The 16,035-nt window shown below is 42.9% G+C and overlaps 1 protein-coding gene across 1 annotated transcript in view; it reads right to left on the bottom strand.

The window, feature by feature from the left end:
* Positions 1-15,009, bottom strand: part of pola1 (polymerase (DNA directed), alpha 1) — a 64,686-nt gene extending 49,677 nt beyond the window's left edge. Inside the window, 27 exon segments of the mRNA XM_080050638.1 lie at positions 4,119-4,241; positions 6,184-6,282; positions 6,285-6,335; positions 6,572-6,696; positions 6,802-6,892; positions 7,004-7,123; positions 7,608-7,737; positions 8,734-8,909; positions 8,994-9,110; positions 9,242-9,331; positions 9,630-9,691; positions 9,812-9,896; positions 10,037-10,191; positions 10,357-10,495; positions 10,613-10,687; positions 10,810-10,923; positions 11,095-11,207; positions 11,305-11,477; positions 11,837-11,999; positions 12,091-12,241; positions 12,375-12,476; positions 12,882-12,944; positions 13,086-13,201; positions 13,327-13,404; positions 13,496-13,592; positions 14,260-14,390; positions 14,876-15,009. Of these exon segments, the coding sequence (XP_079906764.1) occupies positions 4,119-4,241; positions 6,184-6,282; positions 6,285-6,335; positions 6,572-6,696; positions 6,802-6,892; positions 7,004-7,123; positions 7,608-7,737; positions 8,734-8,909; positions 8,994-9,110; positions 9,242-9,331; positions 9,630-9,691; positions 9,812-9,896; positions 10,037-10,191; positions 10,357-10,495; positions 10,613-10,687; positions 10,810-10,923; positions 11,095-11,207; positions 11,305-11,477; positions 11,837-11,999; positions 12,091-12,241; positions 12,375-12,476; positions 12,882-12,944; positions 13,086-13,201; positions 13,327-13,404; positions 13,496-13,592; positions 14,260-14,390; positions 14,876-14,924 (2,988 nt within the window). The 5' untranslated portion in view covers positions 14,925-15,009.
* Between the last annotated feature and the right edge of the window lie 1,026 nt (positions 15,010-16,035).

Below are 16,035 nucleotides of genomic sequence, written 5' to 3'. Positions count from 1 at the left end.
ACACTCAACAACTCAGAGCGGCTGTATTTAAAGAAATGTAAAAAAAAAAAGGAAAATTACTTATGCTAAGAGTAAAAGTACAAATTAAAAGAGTAATTCAAATCAAATAATTGTAATTAGGTAGATTCATTTAAATGAATAGGTAAAAGATAGTAAAACAAGAAAAGGAAGATATACTAAAGGTCATTAAACAAGATGAATTACACTCTAGGCACAGCAGCTTTTTCAGTGCCCTTGACTGTTGACAGACACCCTCTCCATTTGCTTTGACGAGCAACATTCCCAAAAGTAAAAGAAATCAACACAAACACCAAGGCAAAATGTGGTGGAGTTCTACAAGAGTGTCTGAAGAAAAATTCCTCCTATTTCCCCACATTTCTTTCTCTCCATTTGAACGTCTGACGTCAGGGACAATAAAACTCCTCCTTGGCTTGACCAATGCATTTGATCAGCCCATTATAACACACATGCGTGGAACGTCGTCCTCGTCGTCGTCTGCCTTTTCGTTTATCTGTTTCTCTGCAACCCCAACTGTTCTCTGGCCAACATACAAAAGAACCCAAAATAACGCGCAGGGGTTGAGGGGGACATCAATCTGTGGCTGTGTAATCCTAAACCTTCACCTTCCTCTTAATACCCATCATACTCCCCTTAATACCCCCCACACATACCAGGACAGAGTAGGGGGCCACAACAAATGCTCCTCTCCCGACAAAGGGCAGAGTTCGGGCCAGTAGCACTTGTGCCGCAACAGACACATGTACATCAACACATACATGCGGCGGGCCTATGATAGATGCAAGGCATACCCCAAGACACACACACACATATACAAGAGTTAGAAGGAGGAGGGGGAGAGTGGCTAAGTGGGTGCTTTCCCCTCTGGACTTGGCAAGTGTGATCAGAAGAGCCACCGCAAGAGTGTCACCCCCCCCTCAGCTGAACCCTCCTTGGGGCTGAGAAACACACTGTGGGCCGAGGACTGACCCGTCTTTGCCACAGTTGGGGGGAGTGTGTGTGTGGGGGGTGGGGTGGGGGGGTTAAGGCATCAATTTAAAACGAGAGTGAGAGAAAGATGAGAGCTAAGCCAATCAATAAATACACAGAAACACATGCACATTTGCCGGTCCCAACAGATGAAGGGGGGAACGCGCCGAGGGAGGGGGGCTGGAACGCTGGATTTACGCCGCGGAAAAGAGTGGCGGTCGGGTGTACGTGTCACAATTACAAAAATAAAAAGCCTCCTAAATCACGATATGAAGAGTGCAGTGCAAATGTGACGATTAAAATGGGAGGGGGGGGCGGGGTGGTGGTGCAAACGGCAATAGCCACAAATACACTAGAAAGCCCTGCCATAAAATGCCAGCTGGCCTTTCTGGCTCGCTGCAGTCGGAAACTACTAAGAACTACTTGGCTTACGGTAATTTAACTTTAGGGCTCTTTACAAATTCAATAAAACGGCTGCCTGAACCAGACAGCTCCTCTGCGTGTTTGCCCCGCGCCAGCCATTAGACACACATAAACAGAGTGTGGTAGACCAACGTACTGGAAATACAGCCCGCAAGTGTTGTAAAAGCTGGATGGTGTTAGAGAAATGTCACATTATCATCAACATAAATGACTCTTGGTAATGTAAAAAGACTTCTAAATGCAGTTGTAAACAGCAGTGACTGATCGGATGCATCAGAAAAAGTTAGACCAACTGGATTCAGAACGTTACGAGATAGCGTAAAAGTTAACTCGATGGGGTTCATTTAAAAACGGAATATCTGACATATAGACGTTCAAATATAGATTTTTCGGAGCGAGCGCTAACTGATCCTCGACAACGTTTAATTACGACCCCCCCCTTATTTACAGCCGGACTCCCCGGTGGCGTTGATGCCGCAACTCTTTCCAAACACACAAGCCGCGGTATAAATTTAGCCGGTGCGTCTAGGATCATGGATACAAAGTAAACAAAACACCAAGACATGCAAAGGGGGATCTCCTGCTAGCTCAGCGAGTGGAGGGGTCGCGCTATGCACTCAGCATGCTGCAGGGCTTCAGACCTGACCCATGACCTTTTGATGCACTTCACTTTCAATTTGTCATATCACAGAGTTTTGAAATGATCTGAAACCATGTTAAACCATCAGAATACTGTATATGTCACAATAGTTGTTATCCCCTGCCTGGCCAGAAATTGGTTCAAAATATATACAAATATTTACTCAAGATGCTCAACATGCTAGCTCTCCAAATGCTCAGTTGATAACATTGACTGTATATGAAAAATGCCCCTTATTTGCCTTTTAGATTTAGCATAGACTTTTTAGGTTTTTGGGATTTTAGTTTTCAAAGTAAAAGTATGTAGCCCATCAGATAAAATAGATAGATAGATTCTCCAAGGCCTAGGGCCTAGGGAAAAACCTCTCTGACATCAACAGTCCTCACTTCTGGAACAACCGGCGAGAGGACGCGAGTGTTTAAATATACTCCAATGTGACATACGATGAATGTAATAGCATAAGTGAGCGCTAATATATCCATGTCAGCATATTCATAAACTACTGAAGTAGGAAGCTTGTGTACAGCATACTAAAAAAATTGTTAAACAACTCTGGATGCACATGGGACATGTTTACCTCCTGATATTTCTCAATGACAGCAAGCCGTTTGAGCAGCTAATGGCTTTGAGGCAGAATATTTTTTGTTTGATGTAACCAGTGCTGTAAGTGAGAACTTTGGATTTAGCTATAAGGGGCGTTTGGAGAAATCTGAAAGGGTTTTTGTGGTCAGTTTTCGAGGCTCAATAGTTTAAAAAAGAAAATTAAAAAGGTGTCATGTGTTTTTTTATTTTTTATTAATGCAGGGTTGAGTATTAAATTGTAAAGTTTAGTGTAAATTGATGTATTTAAGTCTCCCAAACTAGTAGGAATACAGACCTGAATTAACCATCATATATGTTGGTTTGAAAATTCAGACAATGGAAACGTAGCCAACTTCTTGCTAGCTTATAAGACATCCGGAACGAGGTCAAATGTACGGTAATTAACCCATCCACCTCTGGCTGTTGACAAAGGTACAGGTCAGACCTGTTCTAGCAAATCAAATGTTCACCTTTTACAATCTAGCTCCGTCAGTCGTACAACGAGAGTGACAAAATAACACACACACAGTTACTGCCCTGCCCTCTATTAGGGGACACAATGAGTGTGTAAGGGGATCTTAATGAAGCACTCCCCTGAGGCAAAGCTTGACGCCTCAGCTGAGGATGTATACTGTTCGAGCTCATTAAATGAACATGAGTACAGCCACTGACATGGTGGGAGAGTGTGAGTGAGTGTGTGTGTGTGTGTGTCTGTGGGGTGTTCAGTTACGATACCAGTCAAATTTAGCCGTTTATGTCATGCAGCACACATGCCTCTTTGCGCCAATGTATTGAGTGTGCGTGCCGCGTCGTTCCATTGGTGTGTGTTGAAAGAAGTCATCATTACACAATCAAGACCGTACGTAGAGAGAGTGTGAGCCCGTGGTGTTTCACTGTTTTGTAACCGACACACACTCACACAGAGCTATTGATATCACACACACACACTAAAACAGGACTTTTATTCTGACAAAACAAACTCAAAGGAATTATCTTCTTTAGAATGGGGAAGGGCACAGGGTGAAGGAAATGAGAAATTATTTCAAGGAGGGAGTGAGAGACAGAGACAGAGACAGAGACAGAGACAGAGACAGAGACAGAGAGAGAGAGAGAGAGAGAGAGAGAGAGAGAGAGAGAGAGGATGACAAATGTGAGACGGGGAAAACAAGAATAGAAATAGAATAGAAGGAAGAAGTGAGAAAGAAAAATTGGAATAGTGGTAGGAGTGGTGGTGCACAATGTGGAAAATTGATGCAACAGTGCCCTCTTGTGGATGAAAATGGGATAAATATCCCTCTTGTTGGCATTCAGGTCATTTCAAAGACCAGAATGTGCTCCCGTGTGTGCCTTCATAAGTTCAACCAGAAGCTTATTTTACCTCAGTATTTATGGATCTGTATTAGCTTGTACAAAAGCTAAGGAAAACGTTGGGCACCTATAAAGACCACAGGTATGTTTACTGTGCAGTAACGCAGGTTTGACTCACCTCTCTGCCCTTGTGTGTGACCAGAGCAGCCAGGGGCTTGGCGTAGAAGCGGCTGTAGCTGAATCCCAGGCAGCCGTACATGCTGTTAGCGGTTAGCTTCAGAGCCTTCTGACGGATGTCGTACTGATGGGACAGACAGATTCAACATAAGTCCAAAACTGATATAAAAGGATTTCATGTTCCACTGAAAAACACCTAAGCTCCAATGATGATACAGGGTTCAACATAACTTTTTTTTCCTACTGCCTATTATAATACCTGTATTAGAAAAATAAAGAAAATAACCAGATCTAAAGGGAATATCTATACTGTAACAGTATATATATTCCCTTTAGATTTGGTTATTTTTCTTTTAGTTAATTATATGAAATGTTGATATTGCTCATACACATAATATAAAACCAGGCAAACATATTGAATTTGAAGCCTACAACTGTATGTTGAAAGAGTGGGCCAGTATTTTAAAGTCCAGTAGTTTGATGGTTGTTTTTATTCTTGAATTTGGGCAGTTTAATGAATAGTTCACCTGCAGAAGTCATGTTCAAACATAAAACAAAATAAGAGATGAAGGTCTGATCAGTCTTTGTGGTGTGGTAGGCTGTTTTTATTACTTTCTCTATGCATTAGGGATGTGAATGACCGAATGACCGGTTTTCCACTTGCGCTCAAGTTGACTTTAAAAATAGAATAGAAATCCAAAAATCAGGGGGTTATGCCGTTTTTTTTAATGGGAGATTTCACCGTGTATGTGAGTTCACGTCTGGTCGTGAGCGCGCAGCGAGTGTCACTTCTCCATGAAGTGTCAGCTTCACATAAGAGTCCAGTGTGGGACCATTTTTTCAAACTATTGATAAAAAACAATGCAGTGCAAAATATGCAGCATAATGCTAAACGCTCGTCTAAGACTATGACGTTAAATCACCTTAGAAACACAATGCCTTCGTCCGAGCATAGCAGCGTTTCACCGTGTGATCTCGCCAGCGAGTGAGCCGTCGCGCAGATGAACTGTGGTTTGTGGCTAAAATAATAACCGGGGATATTCCCCCCGTTAGCGATTTCAATGGGAAAGACTTCCGCGATCTGATTGAATGTCTCGAGCCTGAAAACACAGTGCCAAACTGCGCGACTATAGGAACTGTACAGTGAGCGGAGTCCCTCCGTTGGTTTCTGTCTACAACCGACACAATCACCGGAGACGCAGTCACAGCGTTTAAATAAAGCCTCTCATTTGTATTACCATTGGGGCTTGCATGCAAATACTGTAACATAATGGCGGCAGCTAAAGGAAAAGCGCAGTTATCATTTTCTGCACCTGAACCTCTGCTGTGGGAAGAAAGAAAGGGGGCAAAGCAAGTCGATTGATTTGTCGACTCGCAGGCGGACGGTAGGCAGCTCTGCCAACGGAGCGAGAGTGCACCCGCTTGTTGCTCCGCCTGTCAAAACGCCCACGCATCGGTTGTCCACTGGCCTTTCATTAAAAAATATATTTTATATTAGGTTTATTATATTGAGTCTTAAATAAACACTGCTTTCATTCCGACTCTCAACGCGCATTTCAATGAACCATGATGTAGTCTACAAAAAGATACTGAACTGTGATTGGCCAGTCACTGGCCCGTGGCGGGACAGTGACTGGCCAATCAACTTGCCCTGCATATAATTTTACTGGCCCCGGGCCATCGGGCTATACGTTATGTCGAACCCTGATGATAGTTAAGAAAAATAAACATAGTTGACAATAGGAGGAGAGTGTTTGTAAGATTAGCACACAGTTTTGCAGAGAAAAATAAATAAATATTGCACAGGAGTGAAGGGGATATTGATCAATTTCTATGGACGTTCTGATTCTTTTTTTCAGGAATTGCAATGTTTAAGTTGACTGGGCATGAAAGAAAAAAAATACGGTTTTGTGCAGACTATAACTTTAAACCACCTTAACACTGGTAGACTCACTTTTTGGGTCAAATCATAACCTTTCCATACAAGCTTAAAAAGGGAGGCCAGTGTCCATACCTCTGTAACTGTACATGTGTGTTTCAGTGTGTGTGTGTGTGTGTGTGTGTACCTGCAGGTAGAGGTCTGGGTTGATGTCCTGCTGTTTCATCAGCTGCTTGACCTGCTTACGTCGCTCCACCAGCTTCCTGATTTCTTTGGGCAGGATTCCCCCATGTCCAGGTTTGAATCGGGAACCTCTGGAATCTCGTCTGACACGTCCATCTGTAACCAATAGAAAACAAGAGTTTGAAGTGAGGGAAACTTGGGAACGGAATGTGGCGGTGGAGTACACACACACACACACACACACACACACACACACACACACACACACACACACACACACACACACACACACACACACACACACACACACACACACACACACACACACACACACACACACACACACACACACACACACACACACACACACACACACACACACACACACACACCTCATTCTTCTTCTTTGAGTTGTAAGCCTCCCGCTGCACTGTGGTGAAGCAGATGTTGAACTCTTGGATGATGGAGGGATACAGGCTGTTGAAGTCGAGCAGCAGCACAAACTTGTCATAAAAACCTAGAGAGAGAGAGAGAGTGACAGAGAAAGGCCGAGGTTATGGTAATATGTAAACTAACAAACACACATACGAGAAAAACATTCAATTAAAAAACACAGACTTACCAACTTTAGGATCCAGCACCAGACCTCCAGCATAGGCCGCCTTCTTCTTCCGCTTGCCTTTCCCCGCATCCCCATCTTCCTCTCCATCCAGCTGGGTCACAAGAGCAAATCATTTATATATAGAAAAAATAATGTAAAGGGGGGGAAAAAAGCGGGTAATTTTACATTAAAAGAGGCTATGTGCAATTGTGTGTAGCCTTACCGCTTCCATCTGTGTCTTCCTGAAGGAGGGTTTGTCTGGGACGATGTAGTCTTTGTCGTGGAAGGCGTGAAGCAGCAGGAACTCATTCCTCTCAGAGCGCCCGCCCATCAGAGTACGAGACTGCAGAGAACAGTAGCAAATTGGCCAAGTGAAGCAGGGGGCGAATAACATTGTTGAAAAAGGGAAATAGTGGTCAACCGGAGGCCACGTTTGACTACTCATCTAACCACACTTGGGATTGTATTTTGTAGTTCTCATTGAAACACACTGTGAGACCAAAAACACACCCATAATAGAAGCTTCAGGTCTTTTCTCTTTATTCACAGACAGAGTCTGGTCTGTTGTCTTCAAATTAAGATGACTGTTTCAAATCTACAATAAGCGAGAGGAGCTGCATTTTTCTTTTGTCTAGCAAGTTTAAAATGCTATACTTTATTTTCTTTTAAAAGAAAAATAAGTTTGGTAGAGTAGATATGTTTATGACCCGGAGAGCCAGATTTTCTCCAGCGATGATTCGTGAACAGGTAGATGTTTGTTAGGAGTGTTATTTGAAGCTTAATAAGAGGATATTTTGTAGCAGCTGTGGACTTTTTTTTGTTCCTACCAAGACGTTGCCAGCAATGTTGGTGATCTGCAGGGCCAGCGGCAGCACGTTGAGCTCACACATGAGCTGCAGGATCAGCTTGGCGTCCGTCCACGTCAACTCCAACAGGTAGAGCAGGTGAGGAGAGTCACTGACACACAAACACACACGACGTCATTGTAAAAGAGGGTCACCCCTCAATTGATCTTTCGAGGTTAAATAAAGGTTACAAACAAACACACACAGAGAGTTTAGGATACACACACTTTCTTTGGGCCCACATTGAGGTATGGCTAACAAAACAGCTAAACAATTTGATTAGGAAAACATGTTCAACTTGTATACATAAGAAAAGATAAATGAACTATAATGGAACAGTGTAGTTTGTGGTAGGGGTGTGAACGTTTACAAAAATGCCTAACCGTGTACACGACAAATTTTTTTTCGTGTACACGGTTAACCGTGACGTCATTGTCCTCGTGCCCCCGCCGTCTTGTAGGCGCGCGCGCGCGCACACACACACACATACGCGTTCGTTCGCCTGTAAACACACAATTGACAGGAACTACGCTCGTTTACACACCTCTTATAATAGGTCCATGGTACACACACGCACACACACACACACACACACACGTTCGCCGTCATAATCGCGCTTCATTCATTTCCTGATTAATATAGCCTATCGCTTTCTACATGTCCACGTTAAATGCATGTTGAACAGGTGTTATAAAGTTCGGGCTACTTACGAGCGTAGTTCACGTCAACCGAGTAACTTTAATATTTAGGTTATCTTTCATCTCTCTTCCGTGGCTGTGAGTCGAGCCCCAGCACGGCGACTCCCCGTGTGTGTGTGCGCCGATACACACACTCACTCACACACACACACTCGCCGAGAGAGAGACAGATTCTCGGCAGACTAGCTTTTATCCTCCCCAATTAGTTTATTAGTGATGTAAAATCAATAAACGCGTGTCTCCAGAACATATTTAAAAACTTTGAAATTTGAAAAAAAAAAAACGGTTTTTGTTTATTGATTTTTCCTAAACGGTTATGATTTACTAAACGGTTACACGTGTACACGTGTACACGTGCACACCCCTAGTTTGTGGTAGACGAAAGATGTATTAATCTCTTCATAAAACACCTGTAGAGATTCTTGATGTTCTCCTGAGGGACAGTGACTCGCTCCGTCTTCAGCACCTGTGCGGCCAGTTCAGTCAGGTGGTAACTCTTACAGCGAATCAGCTCTTTGGCTGAGATCTCCACATCGCACACCAGGCGGCCGCAGGTGGCGCTCTTCTCTGCAAAGGAACCACGACCCTGACCCGCAGAACAAAAACCTTAGCAATGTACAATGTGGTAAAGAAAGAGGGAAAAGGGTGCCAGGATAGTTCCATTTCTTACCCCTAGTTTGGGCATGGTGGCCCTCCTCAGGCGTCCCATCTTAGACCAGTGGGGAACCTTGCACACGTTTATCCTCTGCAGAATCACTTCCAAGTCGAAACCAAAGATGTCGTGACCCTACAGGAAAAGAATACGCTTACTCACTGCACATCATACGGGCTTCCTATCCATCCTTTTCCACATAAGGATTCACCTGTAATCCAGTCAGAACAATGCATAGAATCACTCTCTCATCACCCTCTACTCACCACCAACACGTCAGGGTCGATTTTGTGCATCTTGGCCAGAAAGAAGCCGAGCAGAGTCCGCTCCGTAGCAGCTATCTCCACTTTCCCATTCTAGCCAAAGAAGGGAGTCATGTCATCAATGTCTCTGACACGTACATTAAGGTATGTGCTGCGATTCTAAAATATATTCTCCATCAAATCCAATAAAATGAAATAAAAAATTGTCTAAATCTATACTCAACTAACTCTCTGTAAACATTAAATTGTTCAGAGTCAATTTCTATCATTAGATATCCATTAAATATGTAAACTGCTCATCTCTTTTAACATTTCAGAGCTAAGTTTTTCCTTGTCCTTCTCATTAGACTTATTCCGACAGGCTGAGCTCCATGTCCATGTGGCCACTCACCTTCTTCCTCACAGCGTCTTTGAAGTCGTAGGGGAAGATACAGTCGGCCGGCTTACTGACCACTACCAAGGAGAAAAAAAACTTTCAGACTTTCTCTTGTCAGCAGAGCTTTAACATTTCTTACTAGCATATATGTATTACAACGCATTGAAAACATAAATATATGAACATAAATAATTTACCACAAAAATGGGTCTGGTATGGAGGTTTAGGTGGAGCTTTGTCCATGTGGAAACCATAGTGGACCAGTGCAGCGAGGGACACAATCTGCAGGGGAACATTTAGATCATCAGGTCCTTGCTCACTTGGATAAGCTTAATTATAACAACAAATCATTCTATTAATACCCAATACATTTCCTGTTAAAAAGGGTAAACAGTGTGTGTGATTGGTGGCAGTGTTCTGACCTCGTTGTGGTGGGTCTTGGGGTTCTGGATGGTCTTGAGGCTGATAGACATGACAGTGATGGGTGGAGGGGACAGGTCTTTGACCACAGTCACCAGGTCACTCCTCAGGGCCAGAGCCTCCACCTTACACCAGCTCACCGGCTGGCTCATCAGCTCTGGCACACAGACAGAGGGAGGTACAATTACATTCTTCAAAATCATTTCTATATGAATTTCTCCACTGTCCAAAACAAGAGATTCTGACAAAGACAGCAAATGAAGTGAAATTAAATGCAGGATGTTACATTAGTTATTCAGACACAAAAATGGATCTTTCTTACGTGGAGTCTTGATGTCCAGCCAGCAAGGCCCTTTAATCTTCCTGCTGAGGAGGAAGTGCTCCAGACTGGAAGTGTTGGTTCCAAAAATGTGGGAAAAGGTCGAGCCCTTCAGGTCTGAAGGCAGCGCGGGGAACTCAGCCTGCAAAACAACAATATTTACCACATAGACATAGATTAAACATTTGAAATACTGCAGTAAGCCTGGAAAACTTCTACCTTATAACTAGGTGCTGTGTATGCGTGCACGTCTACTTACAGAATATCTGACTTCCAGATATTCAGACTGAGTGGGCACATCGGGGATTTCAAAACCGTAATTCCTTTCCACTTTCTGAAGCAGGGAAACGCAGACAAAACAAGCACCAGTTACAAAAACTTCAACTTTGCCACTTGCCAGAAAATGACAGTCATGATTTAAATATATATATATACATAGCTAAGGTTAGCACGGACCTTGGATTTGAACTTCATGATCTTGAACTTCTCAGAGAGCTCGTTAATCTCCTGGTAGACGTCCATCATTCCTACGGCCGTGTCCGACACCTCCCCAGTCTTAGTGTTCACTTTCTGTTTGAGCAGCCAAACAAATACAAAGATTATTAAATAACAGTTATGTGAGTACGTATCAGGATGAGTCATACAGCTTCAACAAATGTTTTTAAAGTATGGCTGTCTGAAAACTGACAAACTGTCCAATCACATAAACATGGCAGTAATGTGACAGAGCAGGGAACTTACAAATTCTCGTGGGAGCAGGTACATGGTCCGCTCGATGTTCTTGACAGAAACGCAGCAGCTGACATGAGACTGTGCGGACTCAATCCACACTTTTCCAAACAGGTACACCACCCCTAGGACACAGTAAAGTTAAAATATCAGGAAGTGGTCTACACATCTGAACATGATCGATTTTGAGATTACATAACACTATCTCATATATGCCCTTACCTGGTTTGCTGTATTGGTCTTCAAAGGCATCCAACCAATAGAAGCGGAAAACCTTCTCCCCGTCTGGCCCCTCCACCAGTGGGAGTTGACTGGAGTCCACCTGGACCTCTGCTGGAGCCTCGCTGGCTTCACCCTCTTCCTCCTGTCCCCAGGAGATGCCAGCCCTGTTGGACCTGGGAAAAGGGATGTTTAAAACTAAGCTTGTGCTGCACTGTTTAAGAAGTCTTCACATGTTAGCTTAAAGATGCACTATGTAACTTTGCGTGTGTCGGAGAAGTGAACATTTCCTAAGGTATATTCTCATGACTGAATAAACAAACGTTCCTCATGGGAAAATTGGATCCCTGGAACACTGTTTGAGGTTAGAAAGCTACCGCAAAGGATACTGTTGCTCTGCAAATGTAAACAAATCCCCCTCTCTATAAACTGCATAGTGCATCTTTACTGTATGTACAACATTTTAACATTGCGACAGAATAATGTGCATGAATTCTCATCAAGTCAAAGTAAAGAGAGCAGATAAAGGACTCACAATAAGACTGGGTCCTGGGGCTCTGCTTTGGGCTCCACTTTAACTGTTGCTGCTGCTTTAGGCTCTTGCTCAGCCTCATCTTTGACTTCAGGCTTCTCCTCCTCAAAGCCCACCTCCATCGGCTCGTCAAAGTCCACCTCGTCAAAGGCCAGAGCGTCACTCACTGAAAAATAACAAATTGTTATTAAAAAGGTAAGGCGCTTGAAGGGAGAAAAACAGCTACAAGCTCAAACAATCGTAGCAGTCTTCTTTACCTTCCTCTTCATCCCTCTCTACTTTGACCCTCTTGGGCTCCACAGGGGGAGCAGGTTTGGAGGGAGGGAGACGGGCTGACGGCCTGGGGGTCGGCTCAGAAGGCGGCGGCTTGATAACTTTGGCCTTTAACCCCGTAGACGAAGGCGACTCCTGGTATTAGAGAAGTGACATACAATAGTTTAGAATCATTGTATTCAAATTTGGCCAGTGACTAAGTTGACGGATAATTCCAATCGTAAATTTAATCTTTGTCTCAAGGCTATGACAGGAAGTTATGACATACCTTTGGCATCTGAGGCTTGATGGAAAAGGGATTCATGGGTGATCCAAGAGACTTCTTTTTCTTCAGAGTGACAACCGGCGGAGGAGTCAGAAGAGATGGTTTCTGGGAAATGGAGAGATTTGAAAAGCAATTATCACAACATGTCGTATATGGGTTTGTTTATGTCCGTCCTGGGAGAGGGATCCCTTACTTTGTCGACTCTCCCTGAGATTTCTTTAAAAAAAAAATAATCCCGGTAAAGGGTTTTTTACAGGGAGTTTTTTTCTCAGCCGAGCTAAGGGTGTAAGGGCAGGGTGTCATATTGTATCATATTGTATGAAATGTAAAGCCCACTGAGATGAATGTTTATTTGTGATTTTGGGCTATACAAATAAAACCGATTTGATTTGTCATCAGGCGAAACACCTGACTCAATGCGGCTATCACAGGGAAAGTCAAATGCATTAGTCGCTGTGGACAAGTCGACTGTTTGTAAATGTTTAATTATGTTAATTCTGCTGTACCAACCTCAGAGTGCAGGTCCTGTAAAAGGTCTCCTAGTAGGTCATCTTTGGACAGGTCAACGTCTTTCTGTAAGACAAAAAATGTACGCCTATGGTCAATGCACGAGCAAGAAAAATTAAGAGGATCTCTTTTTTTTTTTCATGTAGGAGGGACATTTCAATTTGAAGCAACCAACCAAGCAAGTCAGTGAAGCTAGCATGAACTTACCTCCGCCGGCCTCTTGACGTTACTGTTCATGAAGAGGCTCTTAATGGTGTTGGGCTTGGCGACGGCAGATTTCTTCGCATTTTTCTTCGAGTCAGCTCCTTTAGCGCCTGCTTTTCCTGCATGAAGGAAACAAATCATTTTCCGATGCCAAGAAATTCACTCTTTGTACAAAACAATTTACCCTAATTTGTCCCACACACTCAAAAGTTAATGTGCAACATAATACTGTACGAATGTGTACCTTTTTTGTTTTCGGCTACGTCATCGTCCAGATCGTCGTCAAAGATTTCCCTTCCATCCTCCACATAGCCTGTTCCATCTGAGTAGAGTTGAAAATAAGATTTCCCATTAGATTCTCTCCATCACACACACACACACTCCAGTAGCGGACACAGTACACCGAGACTCACCGTCGTCTATAATCCAGTCGTCTTCTTGTCTGTCTCGGACCATCTTGGAGTACTGCTGCTCGTCCACCTCCTCGTACACGCTTGTCATCTCCTCCACCTGGAAAAACATACACGGGTTGACCATAACCTGCACTGCTACATAAATATGAATATATTTAAAGGCCCAAACACAATGTGCACGGTTGCAGAAAAATAAGTACTTTATTGCTTTTTTACATTGCATTATTTCTACAATCTTTGAATACTTAGGTATGTTTAGAAGTATAAATATTACATCATTGTGTCCCGGAGTCCAGGGGGCTTATGTAATAATGATCAAAATGATTTTCAATTTCATTTTCACCTAAATAACTAACCAATGAACAGACTAATAATATTTGCCCTTTAACAGGACACCGCCACCGCCACCGTCAATGGAAGATTGAGATTTTTTTTTTTAAACATGAATCTAAAGATTAATTCAGTACATCTGTTCAAACCAGCTCATACTTGATCATCTAAAATATTGTTTAGATAGACACTGCCTACTATACATGTAGCTCTATTGTATGTGCAACATATTTCATCCCGGCACTGTGAGGAGCAAACACAGTCAGCACAAACTATGCTCATGGATCCTAAACAAGTGAGGTGATGAGGTTCCTGTATTCTTAATTAGGGCAACAATATGCTCTCACACGAAGACATTATTAAAAAAAAAACTATAGCACACGTATTCTGGGGATATGTGCTGTTTGGCACAATGCTTTACTCTCGGCTCTCACCTCATATTTGATCTTCTCGCCCCTCTTGGCCGCCTTGAGCTGCTCCAGTGCAGACTTCCTCCCCACCTTCTCCCTCTTCTCCCGTCTGGAGCGAGACTTGGCCAGCCCGCAGGTGCCATCGCCTCCATCGTCTGAGGACAGGCAAAGAGACCAACGGACATAAGCACGCGCAAGCAGCAGCTGCGAGCACTACAGCGGATTTGGCAGACGTTTACCTCAACAAATACTCTAGTATCTTCCTACTTTGTAACTTTTTGTTTTGGTTCTTATTTCTATAATGGATACTCGAGTCATGGCTGTATCTTACGTATAGTGCCAATAAACTTGCAGTGTGGAGATAAAGCCAAATGTGAAAATAACAACAGACGTTAAAAGCAGCGCACTTAAGTTAGCAACATAATTTTACGCTTTGTCTGCGGTTCTTTCTTAAGCCTCAACGCAAGCTAGACACGTATTTTTAGCTAAACTAGTAATATACACCAAGAGTATAACTGGACTAAACGTGTCCCTTGTTGTAGTGACAGTGCACGCTAGCTAAAGTGTTAGCTAACCCCTTCGCTTTGCTTCTGCAAGTGCGCTAAAGTCAGCTAGCGCGCGACGCAAAACAACAACTCACCGCCTGCCGGTCCGTCCGTGTCTTTCTCTGGGTTTGATACCGGAGCCATGGCTCTTTATTTGTATGGCTTTTAACGTTATTTCCTCGCTGACAGCTGCTCAAAGCGGCAGGTCAACACAACAACAGGGTCCCAGTCCGCGCCAAATCGTCTTCCCGGGGAAAGTCATATACAGGAAGTGACATCACTGCGCCGTCAACCAATTAAAAGGAGAAACAAAATGAAGCGTAGTCTACCCTCTGTCCGCGTGGGGGCGGTGTTGTTCAATGTAACACAGTTTATTGACTTCACAGGCTCTTCACACCACCACAATAACAGACTTTACAGTAGGCCTATGTGAGACATGAGTACTTTACAGGGCTTTTTACTGGGTACATGTATGCGACAAAAATAGTAGAATCTGTAAATGCAATATTTACTTGCAAAATACATAACAGGCTAATAGCCTACAAAAAGAATATCATGCTCTACTCTAACTTAAAAATGCCCTCTATTATTAACATACACGTTTACAAAGTAATTTAAAAAACATGGACATAAAAATCATTTTCAGAAATGTAGGCCTTTCTATGTTTAAAAATAATAGCCTATATAATCTGGGACATTTTGGATAGTGCAACATTTGTCCATAGGCTTTAGGACATTTTACACAATGGCTAAAAGTTTGTTTACCTTAACCACACAAATAATAATTTAGCATGCAGTAAAGATAACCAAAGTAGGCCTACACACTTTCTTCCTCAGTAGGCCTATATAGCCTAAGTTAAATACCTAGGCTACAGTAGTAAATGTAGGCTACCAATTCAAACTTTTATAATAAAAAAAAGTCCCTCAGAAATAGGCTGCGTTTCAGTTATGAGGTCTGTAGGACAAATGGAGGTTTGGAATAAAACAATAAATTGTACTACAATAGCCTACTTTCTGGGGGGCAAGTGTATGAGGTTCAGCAATCAAAGAATAAAATTGAATATCTAGGCCTATAGCAGCGTATGTAGGGTAATAGCCCTTGTATTTCGGTGTGCATAGGCATAGGCCTATAGGCTAGCCTACGGCTTTGGCAACAAGTGTTTGTTCATGCCAAAAAAAGCTATTTCAATTTGAAATTGTCTGTATTTTCAAGGTCATGACATAACAACTGTATCCCTAAATTAGGACTCTCAAA

Source organism: Ammodytes marinus (assembly GCF_949987685.1).
Source record: "Ammodytes marinus genome assembly, chromosome: 21".
Lineage (NCBI taxonomy): Eukaryota > Metazoa > Chordata > Actinopteri > Uranoscopiformes > Ammodytidae > Ammodytes > Ammodytes marinus.
Note: the sequence above shows the minus strand (reverse complement) of the source record. Positions and strands in the feature narration are given on the sequence as shown.